At 32.1% G+C, this 19,375-nt stretch overlaps 1 protein-coding gene across 3 annotated transcripts; it reads right to left on the bottom strand.

Moving 5' to 3' along the window:
- Positions 1–13,496: 13,496 nt before the first annotated feature.
- Positions 13,497–17,824, bottom strand: LOC132623209 (uncharacterized). 3 transcript variants are annotated; one of them, XM_060337942.1, is made up of 4 exons: positions 17,545–17,824; positions 16,311–16,990; positions 16,131–16,235; positions 13,497–15,137 (listed from the first exon to the last, which is right to left on the bottom strand). In XM_060337942.1, exons 2-4 carry the CDS (start codon positions 16,914–16,916, stop codon positions 13,785–13,787), a joined length of 2,064 nt encoding a protein of 687 aa, XP_060193925.1. In that variant the 5' UTR covers positions 16,917–16,990; positions 17,545–17,824; the 3' UTR covers positions 13,497–13,784. The 3 variants fall into 3 exon arrangements, with proteins under 3 accessions (XP_060193925.1, XP_060193924.1, XP_060193923.1); XM_060337941.1 differs by having other exon boundaries at positions 17,429–17,561; XM_060337940.1 differs by lacking the exon at positions 17,545–17,824 and adding an exon at positions 17,225–17,365.
- Between the last annotated feature and the right edge of the window lie 1,551 nt (positions 17,825–19,375).

The following is a 19,375-nucleotide window of genomic DNA, read 5'->3' as shown; positions in this document are numbered from 1 at the left end:
CAAATCTCCCTTCCCTACTTACTCTTTTTTCCTCTATTTCTTTAGTAATTAATGTGTTTACTCCGGTTCATCAACATTAATTGAAGTCTAGTTGTTACAATTCTGTCACACATTATATATTCAGGTGTTGAATATTTATAAATATTCCGTCCATTTTTTACATGTCCCACCATGTCAAAATTTGTAAAGAATGGTGAGAATTGTGCTTTCCGTAGTTTCAGCATTAAGCCTGTTTGGAAAGCCACCCAAGTAATTGGAATTGGGTGTAATTGGGTGTAATTACACAGTTTGACCTGTTTGTTTGACCAAATAATTACACGGTTAGGTAGGAATTGGGTGTAATTGACAGGGTGTAATTACACTCTCCAATTCTCAAGGGGGGGCTGAGAATTGGGTGTAATTACACCGTGTAATTACATGGTTACTTTTTAGTTTATTTATTCTTTCACTTTAATTTATTTTTATTTTAAATTTATTTTATTTATATTATTTTATTTTATTTTATTTTTAATATTTTTTTATTTCTATTATTTTAATTTATTTTTTTTATTTTTACTTTTTTATTTTTATTTTTTAAAATGTATTTTCTTTTTATATTATTTATTTTTCATTTTCTTTCTTTTCATTCCCAACCTTTACTTCTTATGATTTCATGTACTTGCTCGTATTTTTTTATTTTTTTATTTTATTCATTTAGCATAACCGTGCTATTATTCTAATATTTGAAACTACACCTCTTAATATTGAAAAGAATGAGTTATTAACAAACTTGACATATAACGGGTGACGTTATTAAAGTAGAATTTCATTGTGAATGGGGTTATAGACTTATATTTTTCCTTTCTTTTGAATTATTTACTTAAGTTACGTTGGAACTTACGTATGTAATGTTGGAATTTGACATAAGAGTATTATGTTGAACTTTTTCTTTTGGATTTTGAATTTAGGTTATATTTTCAATTTTAAATTACTTGCTTTCACACTGCATGTTGTTTATTTTTCACTTACATTTGATGGATTTTTTGTGTCAAACATTTGAATAATATTATGGCATTATATTTATAAATATTATTTTTTTGTCAAACATCCAATCCATGATGTTCTCACAAAAAAAAAAATCTTCTTTTAAGTTTTATAATTAATTAAATATTAATTTGAAAAATATATATCAATTATTTTTGTTACAATATTAGTTACAAATATATGATTATTAATTAATATATTTTCAAGAAACAATGTGTTATTAAATAACTAATTTAATATCATTTATAAAGGCAATATGTTTTAAATATTAATTTTAATTTTTTTGTAATTAAATTTTATTTTTAAATTAAACTGACTGTGTAATTACACTTGTGCAACCAAACAGCACGCTTGTAATTACACTGTAATTACGTTATGACAAACAAACAGGTCGTTGTAATTACATTACTGTGTAATTACTAGGCTGTGTAATTACCACCCTAGTAATTACACCAATTTCAATTACCAGGTGGCTTTCCAAACAGGCCATAAATTGTTAATTTATTCGAAGAAAAAGCTAAAAGAAACAAAAAAAGAAAGTCAAATGAGAACTGATTGTTTCACAGTGGAGTAATTCTTAATTTCTTATAGTGTATTTGTATGGTTAAAAATGTGCCAGCTTTCCCTTAACAAGAAGTTAAAGAATAATAAATATCAAAGCCATGAAATAAGGAAGCAACATTAGGCACTTTTGAATCGCATCATTTATAAAGAACTAAACTTATATGCATCTGACAGCGTAATAATATTTACACAATAAGATAACGTTTAAAGTAATCACTTGATAAAATGGATAACTAACAACAACGTACCCAGTATAATTTCACACGTGGGATCTAAAAAGGATAGAGCGGACGAAGGGTAGGGAAACCATATTAGACAAGTAGACAAACAAGACAATTGCATTTCTCCAAAAAACAGCTCAATATTTGTGGTTGTGTTGACATTGTTTTATTTACAACAAACAATAACAACATGCCCAGTATAATCCACAAGTAGGGTCTGGATAGAATAGGATATATGCGGATCTTATCTCTAACTATGTGGGATAGAATGGGTGTTTCCAATAGACTCTCGACTCAAAAGGTGATATTGTTTTATTTGAAATATTTAATTAGTCTAATTCGACTCCAGCAGCTCTAGTTATTTGAATCAAAAAACATTCTATCAGTTCATCAGTATAGTGCTTCAAATTTGCCAAACGGTCCATATAAGGATATATTTCGTGTTCAAATTTTTTGCACGAAAAAGATTGCTTGATCAATTGTATATAACAATAAACACAATAAAAAGATTGCTTGATCAATAGTATACAACAATGAACATATCCGTTTGCACCAGAAAATGAAATCTTATTTCTTTTTCATTTATTAACGATGACATCTTTTTTAAAAAAAGAAAAAACTATTATAAGGGTTGAGGGTTAGTTCACTTTGTGAACTTCGTGTTTTCTATATTTAAGGTGGAGGGTTCAAACGCAGCATAACATAACATTCTCTTGCCTTTTCTCCTCCCTCCCCCTCCCCCGATGTACCCAAAAAAATAACAAAAAGGTCTTTTGACCACACTATTTTGGCCACAATGGTTCAAATGAAGTAAATTAATATGAATATTTAGGTCAAATTTAATAATTTATGTTTACTTAATGTCATTTCTATCTTTTCTTCTCAAAGTTTATCTTAATTTAAAATTATACAATAGAGGTTATATGGTAGTTTTTACATAAGTGTGGCCAAATTTGGGTCAAATTGGTGTGACCATTTAGCAACTCTTAAAAAATAATACATAAAACAACTATTTTCTACTTTGCTAGAATAGTACTTTAAGGTTTTCACAAAAGTTTATACAATCTCACTGTAATCTTTTTTTTTTTTAAAAAAAAAGTGAGGAACATGTAAGAGGTGTTCACGATATGGTTATTTTTAATTTATTAATCAGGTGGCCGCATTAATATCTAACACATGATACTGAGAAATATTCACATGTTAAACTTTTTCCATAATATTTATCATGATCATACTAGGCTTGTTGCAAAATGATATATGAGCCTTTCGTTTTCTTTTTTGTTGTCGTATTCTACATTGTTCGTCTGATAATTTAACTAGCCAAAAGGATGTGGAAAGGTATAAAAGTATGGTGAAAATTCATTCGCAACGGATGTATATTATGTTGAAAATCTTACGAAAAATACTTGATCACGAACCTTGTCCGAAAATACTTGATCACAAATCTTGCAAGAAGTTCTTAAGAGTTTGAGGCATGTCAATTAAGACACTGTCCTTAAGGATATTTCACCCGGTGTGAGTGCATCCCCTAGTATTCAACAAACTCTTTTAGTATACAACTAGGAGCCAGAATCTAACAAAAATTTCATAAAGTAGAAAACCCAGCACACTATATTCTATAAGGAAAACTATGTTTTGTATATGTCCATCATACTGAAGAAGACAACTTTAAGTATATATAGGTTGAAATAGGGAACCTGATATTATGAATAGAATAAAGATGACTGAAGGCCATTCAAATGGTCAAATACATTTTCTACAATACAATCAATATATTGAATATATTCAAGAATTCAAGGATAATTATATTCCTAATTATGGCTAATAAAGGTTCCATTTTGATATTGTAACAATGGTTATTAACCATGGATAGTAAATAGTAAATAATATACTTTCTGAGATACAAAATTATTTTACATCATATTATACTAAATAAATAAAAGTATAGCATGTTTATAGATACATGTTTTTCACTTAACTTGATTAATTATTATATATTGTCACCTCATTATATCACTTGATTACGATTAATTAAATATTATTTGGTGTAACACTTGATACAAAATTACAAATATGTTTGTCTTGCCTCTTGCCTTTAATTCTAAAGCAGATGAAATATCTAGGGATCGGAGTTACCTTTGGGCAATACTTACAATTATCCATTTCCAGTAGTCAACTTTTAAGTGTTTGTCGTATACATGACATCCTATATCTACATGTACATCGTATTGATTGAAGGGTGCTTCGGGCTCAAGTTTTTTCTTATTATATCCGTAACTTCGCATTAGTATTGTAATATCTATTAAAAGAGTTTGTCGAGAGAGCTGTACATCCAACTGAAGCTCAAACACTTGTCTCTGAAGCGAATATCTCCATTACCTGCTAAAAGAATTTTGTTAGTATTGGTATAAACGACCCTTCCCGATTTCAGGTTGCTCTTAGACCAGGAAGATTGCTTATGACATCAATCAGCTAGGTCCGTCGTATTGCTTTTCTGACCTAGCGCTTGCCTTCAGTGGTGTCCTTCTCCTTATCTAAATTCTTATTCCCACCCCTACAAGGTCTTTAAATAAAATGAAGTCGTTTAAGGTACATTATATTACTTACAATATACTCTACCAGCTTCCTTTTATTTTTTCTTGGAGTTTGACTAAGGATTAGGGTGTGCATGGACAGAATTGGTTCGGATTTTTCAAATACCAAACCAAACCAAATGCGTTGGGTTTTTAAATTTATAAAGCAAACCAAACCAATAAAATTCAGATTTTTCAACTTCGATTTTTCTCGGGTTATTTGGTTTTTTTTTGGATTTTTTTCGAAAAAGTCTTTATACAAAACATATGACTTTTACTTCAAATATTTCTTTAGTCCTAGTAAGATGCAACTCTATAACTAAGGTGTTTCTTAAGAAAATAGCACAAAATATGATATATGTGATGGCATCGTATTAAAATATTCAACCAAAAAAGATAATAAAAGCGGTTAAAATAAGTATTGCTAATTAATAAGCCATAAAGAAAATGACTTTAATCTAAATACTAAGTTATGCTAAAATAAGTACGGCTAATGAGTATTAATTACATGACAAAGAAAAAAATTAAGCTATATATTTTTACGCTCTAAACCAATTATGCCAAACTAAAGAATAAATATCCAACATTACTGTCATTCCTAGTGTTAGAATTGAATTTCTTTTGTTAGCATTAGTGTTGAGTTGGTTTTGATTTGGACTTTATTTAAGTCACTAACATCCATGGCATATAAAACTTATTAGCATTCAAAATTCTAAGTTCAACCTTAAAATAATACGATAAAAGACAAAAAACTATGAAAAAATTTAGGAAATATTTACAAATTACATTACAAATAAATATTTTTATGTATAAAATATTTTAAAAAACGAATACACGTAATGTCGAGTCGGTTTGGTTCGGTTTGACCTTTTTTAGCTAAAACCAAATCAAACCAATTATGGTCGATTTTTTTTTTCCAACACCAAACCAAGTCAAACCAAACCACTAGTCGAGTTTTTTTCTCGGTTTGACCCGATTTATCGATTTAATGCGATTTGTCGATTTGCTTTGTACATCCCTACTAAGGATATTCTTTTTAGCATAGATGAAGCTAGGAATTTGAGTTTATATATTTTAAATTTTAAAAGAAAAAAGTTATTCGGTATTTGATAAATTAATTATACACATTAAATGAATATTTTAAAATAAATATAGAATTTGTGCTAAAATTCTGAATTCTGTTGTATCTGTAATTGAAATGGTAGGTCGGCCCTACTTTTTAGTGGTGACCATGACGTCCAATTCAAAGTATGCGAATTTGAAAGTAAACTCACAGAGTGTATACACGTGACGCTATTAAAGTTGGCATTTTTTGATAATTCAACATGTGCCGCCTCGTTGACTTCCTATTTCTTTGAATATAATTTATTGACGGAATCTGCCCGTTAACTCCCTGGAATCAGGGCAACTAATCTCTTCCTTCTCCTTTTTTTATTTCTCAAGTTACTACTATAGTTTTAAATAAGAAATTTTAGTTTTCCTCTTTTGAAAGATTTAATTAGAAGGCATTTGGCCATGAAAATCAATTTTTTTTTTTTACTTTATTTGAAATTTCGAAGTTGGAGCTGAAGATGGAATTGTGTTTTGGTTATAGTTTTTAGAAATAATATTTGATTGTTTAATGTACTAAAAGTGCAAATAGGGTTTTAGATATTTTTCAAATTCAACACTCATTTTCAAATAAAGTGAAAAAAAATTATAGAAAAAAAAAAAATATATGGCCAAACGGGTCCTTAGTTTTGCCGTCGTTTACAAATAATTTTGAGAGTACAGTTAAAAAAACATAACACCTGTAGTCTGTGAATAAAAGCTTAAAACACATGAGTGTATAAGTCTTTCATTGCGGTTTCGCATTTTCTTTATAGGTCGCAATTTTACAAGGTCAACTTGTCAAGTTGAAAGCAAAAAAGGAAGCTCTTGTGTGAAACGAAAATGTGGAAAATTGCTTGCTGAATTTTCCAAGAAGCTGCACGAGTAATTATGATGACGTTTGAGTGAGGAAATCTTGAATAGGCAAATTAATACGTATTTCAAAGTCGCAGTTGCTTTTTATGTTCTTTAATGAGAAAATACATAAATACTTCCGGAGATACATCTTTTTTCAAAAAGACGCTTTAACTTTACGAGAGTCCTATTACTCATCTTGAATCAATTCAAAGTGAAATTAATACAACCTTCCTAGCTCAATACCAATCTTAACGAAGATTGTTTACATCACGCACCACTCTTATTCCGACTCGTCATTTTTTTATTTTTAACTATTTTTATATTTCTTCATTTTTCTTTGTCCTTTCCCTTTACTCTTTTCTCTCTCCTTTTCTTTTCATTTATCTTCGCTGCTTCTAAGAAGTTCAAGACTTTTGTTCCCCACTTCCCCATATCACTTCTCCCCACTTCCCCATATAACTTCTCCCACCATTCTCTCTTCTTCTTTTCTTCCTTTTTTTTTTGGGTTACTATAAAAAAATTAATTATTGAGTTTGATTAATGAAGTAAAAAAAAAGGCAATGCAATAAGTTAGGATTTATTTACTGGAAAGTTTATTTGCTGGTGTTACCATTTATTTCGACGAGGTGAATATATTTTTATTTTAAAGCACTGATCTAAAATACTTTCTCAGATCTTTCCTTTGTAAACTCAAACCTAATATCTTAACAAAAGAGATTGAAAATATTCTATCTTTACCAAAAAGTTGACTTTCTACAACTTTTTTTTTGCCGAATCTTTTTCCGTCGCCGGCGACGAACAACACATATAATGGCAGAAAATTTTCCGGCCAAAATGTCATATTCTTGATAAAAATAATAGATAAGAGAAGGAAAAAATATAATATGCAAAAAAAAAAAAAAGTAAAACCTAACTGAAAAGAAAAAATAAGAAATGGAGATTGAGGTTCAACGAAGAAGAAGGGGGAAAAAAATAAGAAGAGAAAACAAGAAATGAAAAGAAAAAATAAGAAAATATATTTAATAAAAGAAATTACTATAAAAATAATATTTTAACAATTTTTCTGTTGCTCTCTCTCTCTCTTAAACAGAGTGAGCCACACGCCCTATGCCACGTAGGTGTAAAAGGGGTTGTTAATTCCACTTTGAATTGGTTCAAGGAGCTAATAGGACTCCTGCAAATTTAAGGTGCCCTTTTGAAAAAATGTATCATCTCCAGAGGGTATGTATTCTCTCTTCTTTAATTGGATACAGAACTTTTTTAACCCAAAAAATAACTTTTGAAACCAAACTAACCCATTTAAAAAAAAAAAAACCTAATTAGGTTTCACGCACAGATTCTGTGCGTGAAAGAAGGCACCTTTTTTTATTTTTTATTTTTTAAGCTATCAAAATCACGTTTTTTCCATACTTTGGGCAAAGATTAGTCATGTCTCAAAATCCCGAAATATCAATATTTTATATAGAACTTTTTTGCATACAATAACTACATCAAGTATTCCTAAACATTTGAATCGTCATTTTAGGGGTTGTAAAGTGCCTCCAAGTAAGTTTTGTTTGCCTGGAAACTTGTCATCTTTGTTCTTTGGAAATCAAACTCAAAATTAAGCTTTTTTTCATACTTTGACCGAAGATTAGTCACGTTTCAAAATAACGGAATATAAATATTTTATATAGAACTTCATATTTTTTTTTAGCGTAAAATAATGTCGACTCATTACATCAAATATACATTTATGCTTGGATCGTCGTTTTAGGGGTTGTAAAGTGCCTCGAAGTAAAACTTGTTATCTTTAGGTTTTTTTTTCGTATTTGACCGAAGATTAGTCACCTTTCAAAACGTCGGAATATAAATATTTTATATAGAACTTAATTTTTTTTTTAGCGTACAATAATATCGGCTCATTACATCAAGTATAAATATGCCTTTTCACTCACGTAAATAAAAAATAAGGACATGAGCATAGGTAGAAAACTAGTTGTAAATTGTTGAAACTTTAAATGGTCATAGCTTTGCGCTCGGGTGTCCAATTTACACTTTTTTTTTACCCGTGGTATTTTTTTGAGATCTAGCGGGTCAAACCGCCGTTTGGCCAGGTCGATTTTCCAAAAAACACCCATTATCGCATTCAATTTGATTTTTTCCCCAAATTGGTGCACAATTTTCATTCTTCTCTTGTAAAAATCTAATGATAAAAAATCTATTTCAAGATGCTAACCCCGTAGTAATAATGTTTTGAATGTCAATTTTGAGGTTCGAAATTCAATTTATGAAAACGAGTTAGATAGCATTAGTGAATATTATAAAAAATAAAAAGTGTCCACTTTGTTGCATTACCAATTTGGCTTGGTGGTTTAGCCTTTCTGTTTTACTTACTTTTTTTTTATGCCAACAACATGGGATCAAACTTTGGTGAGAGCATTGAATGAGATATATTATACCTTGGTTGAACCTCTCGTATTGGATGAATTATTTTTTAATATAATATTTTTATTTTAAAACACTTAAATCAAAATCCTATAAAATATGACACGATCTAAAGATGACAAGTTTTCAAGCAAATAAAACTTACTTCGGGTCACTTTACAACCCCTAAAACGACAATCCAAACGTTTAGGTATACTTGATGTAATGAGCCGACGTTATTGTACGCAAAAAAATATATTAAGTTCTATATAAAATATTGATATTTCGGGATTTTGAAACATGACTAATCTTTGTCCAAAGTATAGAAAAAACGTGATTTTGATAGCTTAAAAAAAAAAAAAAAAAAAAAAACCAAACTAGGCTTCACGCACAGAATCTGTGCATGAAAGGGCCAAACTCAAAAAGTTACAGTCTGGTCCTTTCTGTGCGTGAAACCTAATTTGGTTCCAAATTTTATTTTTTTTGGGTTAAAAAAGTTTCGGGCTCTCTTTAATTTCTCCCAAATTTCTAGCTCTTCTTTAATTTCTCCCAAATCTCTAACTCCAAGTGGGCTTCAAAAAAACAGCAAAATCATTCAGATTGCCAGCCGACTTCAGATCTCAATCCTGGAAAAAGGTGGCTATTCAGACAAAAAAAAAATGTCCCTCTTGCATTTGTTGGAAACCAGTTCTGGTTTTGATTTAATTTTAGGTTTGGTCCCGGCTCCCGGCTCCCGGCGGAGCTACACAGTCATAAGGGAGTTAATTAAATCTCCACATAGGAAATTTAGACGTGCAAGTAGGGTAAAAAGAATTTGTGAATATATATATATATATATATATATATATATATATATATATAACTCACTAAGAAACTTTTTAATGGAGCAATAAAAGTGGCACAAAAATTGCTTTGCGAGGCATATTCAATCTTAGGTGCGACATTCATATATTCTATTGAACATGTTTGGATTCTGTAAATTCTGCCACTAGTTTGGTCTTGGAATGCATGTTCACATTTAGTTTTAAAAACAATGGTTTTGCGAAGGTTAATTGTTAGAATTTGCTACCTACACTTTAGGACTGGGCATAAATACTGAAAATCGAAAAACCGGATCAAATCGAACCGAACTTCAAAAAACCGAAACCGAAAGAACCGAACCGAACCGAATTAGTTGGGTTCGGTGTCCACCTTCAAAAAATTGAAACTGAAGTAGCCGAACCGAAGTTTGATAAAACTGAACAGAAGAACCGAACGCCCACCGTAGTTTATTCTCTTCTTGACAAGTATATTCTCTCACATTTGGTGAGAGCTTGGAAAAATTAGGAGCGTATTGATGTAAAGGCTAGTTGAACCATTTTTTTCTTACTAGTTTTAATTATTTTGCCATTACATGGTAGGACCATATTCTGTGAAATCAACTTAGAGTTGAGATACTCTTTGGTTGATTATAGTTTTTAACTCTTGCAAAGCGTAGTTATTCGTTTTGTAATTGATTTCGTTATTTTCATTATTAATAAAAAATTTCGCTTAGCTCACTGCTCAGTGGTATAATAATAGTTAATAAAAAAAAAAATCGAACTGAGGTCTATCGGAATATTTCAACAAACTCGAACACTTTGTAGTTTATGTTTTCAGAAACTTCAGTGTTCGGTTTTTAGAGTTCGGTTCTTCGATGTTTCGGTTTAAACCGAAATTTAATACATTATCCAAAAAAATTAAAATAGTCCATTCCCATTAAGATTAAGCCCCAAAAAAACCCAATTGTAACAATCCCTCTTTTGCTTTTATATCCCTAATTTTTCACTTCCGTTGAGAAAATCAAATATCATTAACAAAGGAAGGTGACTAAGATGTGTCTTTAGGATTAATGTATGTCCTTTGTGTGTTTTTTTTAATTATTCTTACGGTATGTATATAACACCTAATAATCCTATAGCATAGTTATGGTTTTATGTTCTTGTGTATCCTGTTTGTTTGATTTTAATTTCAATTTATCAGTTTTATGTTATTGCTTTTGAGAATATGAATTAGTGTAAATGGAATCGCTTCTAATATCATATCAAAAAAACCGAAACCGAACCGAACTTCAAAAAATCGAAACCGAAAGAACAAAATCGAACTAGTTTGGTTCAGTGTTCGGTGTCCACCTTAAAAAAATCGAAACCGAAATAGTCGAATCGAAGTTTGATAAAACCGAATCGAAGAGCCGAACGCCCATCCCTACATACACATACATCTTATTCCAATTATTAAGAAAAAGTATTTACGACAAAAAATTAGAAGGACCCGAATAATATTTAGCAAAAAATCCCAGTGTCCACCGGGAACTCCTTATTGGCTGTGTTATAACTTATACAATACTCCATTGGGTTTAAAAGTCAAAATATCGACTGCCTGCACAAATGAATTTTGCGTAAAATTCTATTAGTCACAGTCAAAGATAACGTGCTAATGCCAAAATTAACTTTAGACTAGAGTTGTTGTCTTATACAAGACACTGACAGCATCCCTGCCCATAATATACGCCTATATTGACTTTTATTTAATTTGGTTTCTTTCGTTCAAAATAACATTTATAATAAATGATTACTCATTGTATAGCAATTTCAAAGAATAACAAGGAAATAAATTTTATTATATGTATTCACAATATTGACGTCATTCTGTCTTCCTCTATTATATCATTGACAGATCAAAGTGAGTGTAGCAAATGGTTTCTTCTTATTTTTAATTTGTCAAGTTGTCTGATTCTTGATTCTACTCTATAATGGCACAACCAGTACCTATCATTTAAAAAAGAAAAAGAAAAATTCTAGAGAAAACAAAAGAAACATGAAAAATGTAGGCGTTTGTTTAAGATTAGTTTTTTCTTTTCTTGTTTTGATATACCCTTATACAAGTACTAGGTGGTAAGGATGGAGCTAGGGACGCAAGGAGTTCATCCCCAATTTATGTTGTTGTTCAATTTTTTAGAGTCAAACATCTTATTTTTGACATGAGCTCTAACATAAAATCTTTAACTTTTTTTAAATAAATTTACAAATTTAAAAACTATGTAAGTAATATAAGTCACAATAATTAAAAATTAAAAATATTTTGAAAACATATGAAAATATCACGGTCAAAAAATATTTGTTTGACTTTCAAAATCCGAATATCGTTACATAAATTAGGATTAAAGGAGTCGTAAAAGTCCTGATTCCGTATAGGGAGGCAGATATTTTAGTTGCTACCAATTGTGGACTTTTCAAACTTGTTTAATCTGTTTTTTTTTTCTTTTTTCTTTTTTTGGTCTGCTTTGGTTTAATACAAGTCAACTGCGAATTTTCCAAGAAACTAGACACTATTACTGCAACTAGATAAGCTTAGACGCAACTTATTACTTATGCCTCTTGTGAGTTGAGTCCAAATCACTCACTTATTCTGCAATTGATTCGTTTAGAAAAATTGTACCATCTTTCTACTTAGGTTACTAAATTCCTAAAAGTAGTGCAAAAATAGAATTTCTCACAATGCTGTTCACGTTTCATAAAACAATTTAAGATATTCTATTGACTAAGCGATCATAATTGGAACCGTCATGTAAGGAGTTTAAGTCTTCCTGGCCAAGGCCATTAGTTGATGCATAATTGACTTATTAACTTACGTAAAGATAATGCTAAGTAATATTTTGCTGAAGTGCTTAAAAGAGAACACTTATTAAATCATCCAAACTTGAAGCAAGAAATGTCCAAGTTCTCGTGAAGTTAAATTACTTGTTCCACATGTGCCCTTATCCAGACAAAGATAATGGAAAAAAGGGAAGAAAGAAAATTTTAACTTTGACATTTAGGTCCAAGTAAAACAGTCGTGGTATCACGTAACTAAATGCCTTGTACTTGGAACTTTTTTTTTTTTTCTGCTTAAAATTAATTTGTACATGTGACATAGCTTAGTTGGGTTAAGTCGATTTCTACTTTATTAAACATTGTGAATTCCCTTATCCAGACGTGTAGCCACGAACTCTCACCAATAACTCTGAGCCATCTTCAATTTTTCTAGGACAATAAAAGTAAATTGGGAATGAAAAAGAGAACAATATGTGAGACACGTTATGAAGGACATAATGTTTCATGGGACGTACAAAATATCAAAATAAAAACATTAATTTTGATATGAGAACGTGTAATTTTTATAAATTTATTTAAAATTTGATTCGCATATCCAAACTAGCATTATTCAAGAAATCAACTATTCAAACTTGAAACTACATGTTGATCTGTTGTAACATGGAAATATACTGATTTTGCAAATTCTAAATACAAAAGGTCTCCTTCCTAATTGTGGGTAGAAAAGTTAAGATCCAAATCCAATTATCCAAATCAATAGACTAAACTACTAGAGACCGAAATCCTATTTCTGTAGGCTTGAGTATCAGGACTAGCAGAAAAAAAAGTTCCCAAAGCCCAAACTTTTAGCCCATTTATCAGAGGGCCTACTGTTACACCCTCAATCTTAATGAGCATAAAGCAAACAAAAATGTGGGTGATTTACGAGAACGGCATTGGAGGGTCGTCTTGAAACTTTTGACCTTGCTTGCCTTACAGCAAAACTTCAAGTCTAACAAGATTTTACTTTTGACTTTGAGGTTTGCCTATGAAACAAGCGGGGGGGTCAAAAGTTCAAGACCACTAATCTCCAAGGTCATTGGATGTAATTTCCTGCCAAAATGTTTAGTAAATTTGGCGCTTCATTCTTATGGAATTGATAACATTGCTAATTTCTGTAACGCTCTAAAAGCATATTTATTATACAACCGTTTTCTAGGAAAACTTGCACAACTAAGAAACCTTAACAAATTAGTTTCACAAATTCTTTAAGTTACAACCGAAGGAGGAGTTACAAAATGCAATTAAAACATCAAACAGATTTACATTTCTGCTAGAGCAAAGGGAATACTTCTTGGAAATCTTAGTAGCTATTAAACTATGGGGACTTGTAGGTGTGTCAAGGATGGAACTAAGAGCTTACTGACCTGTCAAATTACTGAAGTCCCGGTTTAACAAGATCAAGCTGTGGATAGAACAGAACGCTCATAAATTTCATATGGCCGCAGCTCACATGAAGTGGCTTTGACAGGATGTTCCGAAGCACCAAAACATAGGTACTGTTTGTATGTGGAATCTGATGATTTACGTCGTACGTGACTAGAAGAAGGTCTAGCAAGCTCATTCTCAATCTGGTTGGCCTTTTGTTGGTCCAACGAAGTGTGTGATGATTTACCTCGAACATGACTAGAAGAATAAGGTCTAGCAAGCTCATTCTCAATTTGGTTGGCCTTTTGTTGGTCCAACGAAGTGTGTGAAGATATTGATGAAACTGAGAATGAACTAGAGCAAGATGATCTACGGCGGACATTAAGATGTGGTATTGCCAGCATGACACCATTTACTAGCCCTGAAGCAAGTTTCTTTTTTGCTGTTGGACTTGGAAGGTTACTCCGAACAGAGAGTGTCCGTTTGTTGTTTGGCAGAGAGGAAGGCTTGGAGAATCTTTGTCGAAGAGGAACTGGTGCTGCTTCTGAATTTCTAGCAGAACTTTGATCCTCCAATTTCTTGAGCCTCTGAGTATCCCCTTTCCTTATTTTTGGCCAATGGAAAAGGCGTTTCAGCCTTTGTGCAGCATTATTTGCAGAATTGGTTTTACCCTCATTTCTAGGACAATCATTTCCAGTATTCCCATTGTGTTGGCTCAGTTCAGTTGACGTGCTCAGCTCTACGCTTTCACAGCCATCATGCTCAATGCCCGTGTATAAGAATATTTCAGTGTCAGATATTCTGAAGGAAGTGCCAGGACTGCTACCTGTGTGTTGCATTTTTAAATGGGATGCTACGACTCTCCTTGCTGAATAATCGTGTTGACTAAAAATTCCCCCAGCAGAGATCAACTGTTTTGCGAGGAGTTCCGATGAAGCAGAACGTGGCCGTTGCCTGAGGATATCAAGTGGTGTCATTCCATCCTTATCACGAGTATTGACATTGACAGAGCAGACAGTCATTAGTAATTCCACAAGTTCAGAATGAATATTTCCAATGACAGCCAAATGAAGTGCGGTTCTACCATCATTATTTTCCGCATTAACAATTTCTCCAATGTTGAAGAACTTTCCGCAAACTAATTGCTTCATGAGCTGGATTTGATGGTCCAATCTGCGGAAACAATGAGTTTGGAAACCAGTAATGGCGACATGGAGAAACGTTTCTCCAGCATTGTTTCTCAAATAGACTAATGAGGTTGATGCAACAATTAAAGCTTCAACAACAGCTAATTGCCCCCTAGAAGCAGCAATATGTAATGCAGTGTTGCCTTGATTGTCTGTGGAGTTAATAATATCAAAACTTTTTATAAGATGTTTGACAACCTGCAACCATGAACAGAATGATATAAGGCACAAAGAACATCAAGAATGAACCAAGGAACTACGAAAATATTACCCTAACTGCTAACATTAACATTAGCTTTTTCAGATACTTCAGATTTCAAGATCACATCAGTTACAACATCTAAGCTTGTTATGAGGTAATCTTCAACGTGAAGAAACATAGAAAAAGGAAGTAAAGCCAAATGAGAGACCAAACATTTATTACTAGATGATAATATTATCCAAAGTCCAGCTGATTTTCTTTTCTGTTTTAGTGAATACAGACGTGTAAATCCTGACCAAGTCTCACCCCATGTGAAAAACAGACGTCTGTGAAAAGAAAAGTTAATTTGCTCACCACATCAAAATCTGAATCACTATTAAGCCAAAACCCTCTTAAAGTATCGGTCAAATACACAATTAAATATCTTGGTTATATTCCCATCTTGAACTAGAAGTGGACAAGCTAGGGAAAGAGAGATGTCTGAACGAGAGAACTTTTTAGAATCATATTATCTAAGATTTGAGCTTTGAAGCAACAGGGGAAAATTCACCTAAAGTACAGTACAGTGGCTAGTACGAGAGCCTCATACAATCAGTGGTAGGAAAATGCTGGCTGAGAAAGAAACATGCTTTAGATTATTTGACATGTAGGCTATCAAATTTAATATCCGATTCTTCTCATAGATATATAATGAGCATAGAAGCAAAATTACAAGTACCAAAGCCTTGATTCAAATGATAGTAAAAAATCATAGCAAACCCAATAGCTACTTGTACTAGAAAACAAGTAATCATAATGCCCCTAAACAATAAAATATATTGACGTGGGGAGGAACGTATTTACTAGTTATATCATCCGCAATTGATTGACTCTCAAGACGTTCTTCGAACCAATCATAGACGTTCCCAAACTAGAATGCACCAAGACTCCAAGTGGTCTCTAAAATGCTCAATGCAAAATGCTCAAAGTGGTAAACAAGCAAGTCATACCTCAACCTGGCCCTTGCCAGCAGCTGCATGCAAGGGTGTTGCTCCCTGAATGTCTCTATAAGCCAAGATATCATCACAACAGTCAGCAAGAAGCTCCTTCAGTACCTGCAGATATGGGTGGCAAAATTAGCGCTTTTTAGCCCATTTCAACCCAATTTTATTAACTCAGACCAAACCTACCTGCAGATTACCGCCTCTAGCAGCTGCATGAATTGCTCTATTCATCATCTCCCACTTATAAGCAGATGGAACCTCACCAATATGTTTATCCAACTCTCCTCCATCACGTGCTAGAAACCTCGGGGATATAGCAAAATCAAACAGAAACCTAAAAAGATCACAACTTTTACTCCTAGCAGCAGCATATAATATATCAGTGACACCATACTCTCCTTCTCCAAACACCAGAAGTGGGTTTCGTTCGAGCAATTCTTGAACAAACGCCACATCACCAGCAGAAGCAGCAGTATATAAAAGCCACCCACTATAGCCAGCTTTAAGAAGGGGATTTTTCCCTTTCTTGGTATCACATTCAAGCATCAACTTTCTTGCAACTTGCGAGCGGCATCTAGCCACATCATCAAACTGTTCTTCATCATCCCAAACAGATTCAAGCCTTCGAATTCGACGTAGTGAAGTGAGCTTAATAAGGTGATTTCCGTCTAATCGAAGAAGCTCACGGACCAAATCATAGTGACCATTAGCAGCTGCATAATCAATTGGTGAAGCATACCACCATTGATCCCCTGTACTCTCCCACCTAAGAGGAAAATATGTTGGAGGCATTTTAACAAACTTGAGCCACAAAGCTCGAATTTTTTCGCTCTTTTCAACAACTTCCAGAGGGAAAATTAAAGATTCTGCAACAAGAAAACTTCACAGTTAACAATCACAAAAGAGATTAGAATGAATGACATAAAGGTGCCTGACCACTACTCAAAGATAATAATTAGAGAAGACCCTACTGGGATACAATCAATAAATAGGTATTAATACCCAAACGAGTGTGGAAACATTACTCAAATAATGAGTCATCTTAAAGCTTAGAGTACACACACTAATCAAATAATTGGTTATGAAATAGTTGAAAGTACCTTCAAGAATACAAATACCAACTATACAATCACAGAAAATGGTAGTGCAAAAATGTGAAGAATGACAGGAGAAACACATGGAAAAACATCATTTAGTTATAAAAAAGACAAGACAAAACCAGAAAAGATTGATACTCATGAGAGAGAAGAAAGATTGAGCCCATCATTAGTCCAGTAAATATAATATACGTGCTTAGTGCTTACCACTTAGAATCAAAATGTTCAGAGGTAATTTGATTTCTCACAGAGTTAAGAGAAAATTTCACTGAAGAGAATCAAGAATGAACAAAGTTAGTGGAAATGCAAGATTAAATACTTACTAATTCATGAAAAGGATGAGAGATTCTCATAGAAATATGGGACAGGAAAGTGCACGCCAATTCATATATTTATGTACACCTAATTTTTGTATCAGATCAAATAATTCATATTATAAAAGATCACTAATTAAAAATTAAAATGCATATAAATTAATCATATGATATACTTTAAAACACATATTTTCTATATTTATTATTTTGATACAAATATTGAATGTGATAGATCTTTTTCAATTGAGTGAAAAAAACTGTTAATTCAGTAACAGTATGCAGAAGTGAAATAAAGGCGCCAAAATTGACTCCGCGGAACTATGGTAAATTGGTAGTATATCCCAACTCATGTCCCATTTTTAACTTCTTTCATACCGGTATTATTTTATATAAAAAAAATTAGTGCAGTAATTAATATAATAATTTCAAAGATTGATTTCCAAATATCGATTTTTTACACTCTCTTTCTTTATTTGTCTTCTTTCTGCATTGACATTAGTATTAAATATTGTACAACATTTATTTATATAATTAATGCACCAAAATTGAGTTTGTGGCATTGATTGTTCGGTGATCTGTCTATTGTAACGACAACCTTACTTGAAATTTTTGTTTATGGCATTATATTCTAGTGAGTTTACTTATATTATTTCAAAGACTATTCCTTTGGTCATCTTTGAGTTTTAAAGGTGAATTACATTTTATTTAATTACTAGACATCAGGTGACCACCCTAACCAAAAGTACTTTCCCTTTGCATAGAAAGTTATGGGTCAATTGACATGACTAAGGTAGTAATTAGGTTCTCTTTTACTCTTCATTTGGGCAATTACACAGTTGAAATTAACAGGAATCTGTAAACTAACTTTTGGGATAATCACACAGTGAAAGATGGTTTACAGAGAAAGAAGAAAAAAACCTGATACTTTTAAGCGTAAATTAGGTCCAAGATCCGGACTAGAAATTGTTATTTCATCCGATGCAGTTAGCTCTATTCCCCTACCTAAAAGTGGAACCGTTTTATCTTAGAATAGAAATGGAGGACCGATAATTCGCTTTTTGATAATCAATAAGTAATATAGACGTTTCGATACACTTGCAAGTAGCAATAGTAATTCTTACCAGCAACTAATTCATTAATATGTAAAATTAATGTCTGAATCTTGAAAGCCTTCTTACCCAAAGTCAGAGACAAGAGAACAAGACATGGACCATCAAAACTCTAAAAAAAGAGATATGCCCATGTGAAAAAGCAGCTTTAATTTAGCTTTTTTCCTGAAACTGAAAGGGGAGTGATCAAAAGGAAAAAGATACTTAAATGGTTCTAGTAAATAGTACTACTTGCTTTTTAGAAGCAACAATAAAGCATGTGATTGCCCAAATTTTAGCTCAGTGCATATACTAATTTTTCCAATTTCACTTTCTTTCAAGTCCTTTTCCGTCCACTGTTGCATTTCACTGCCTTTTCGATATGTTCAGTTAGAAAGCAACATCATAGCATGGGCAGAGAGAAAAGAGTCGAAAACAGACAAGGATGAGAGGGATTCGAACATAAGGCATGTCCACAACCAAAAGGTTATGTGAGAGCTATAGAATATAGATATAATAACAAACAATTAAGATTTTTAAGTTAAACATTTTTATCCACTATTAGGATTAAACTTATATTTTCTTACTTAGCTTGTTATGTTCACTTTCATATCTATTATTTTTTATTTTGGACTAATCATATATTGTTTGAACACATACAACCATTAAGTTTTTAAGTGCGTGACAAATTTCTAACGTGTTGAACCTACTTTTTTATTTCGGTCCTTTCTTTATGTCGTTGATCAACCATT

The sequence above is a fragment of the Lycium barbarum genome, chromosome 12, assembly GCF_019175385.1.
Source record: "Lycium barbarum isolate Lr01 chromosome 12, ASM1917538v2, whole genome shotgun sequence".
Lineage (NCBI taxonomy): Eukaryota > Viridiplantae > Streptophyta > Magnoliopsida > Solanales > Solanaceae > Lycium > Lycium barbarum.
The sequence above is the reverse complement of the archived record's forward strand: the minus strand, read 5'-3'. Positions and strand labels throughout refer to the sequence as shown.

What these genes read in the sequence shown, in the direction of transcription:
- LOC132623209 (XM_060337940.1), bottom strand. Translation starts at nt 17,303, where the DNA reads ATGTGTTTCTCCTGTCATTCTTCACATTTTTGCACTACCATTTTCTGT. An exon ending in TGGTATTTGTATTCTTGAAG is followed by an intron (nt 16,991 to 17,224) that starts GTACTTTCAACT and finishes TTCTTGTTGCAG; the next exon opens with AATCTTTAATTTTCCCTCTG. An exon ending in CTGGCAAGGGCCAGGTTGAG is followed by an intron (nt 15,138 to 16,130) that starts GTATGACTTGCT and finishes TCATGGTTGCAG; the next exon opens with GTTGTCAAACATCTTATAAA.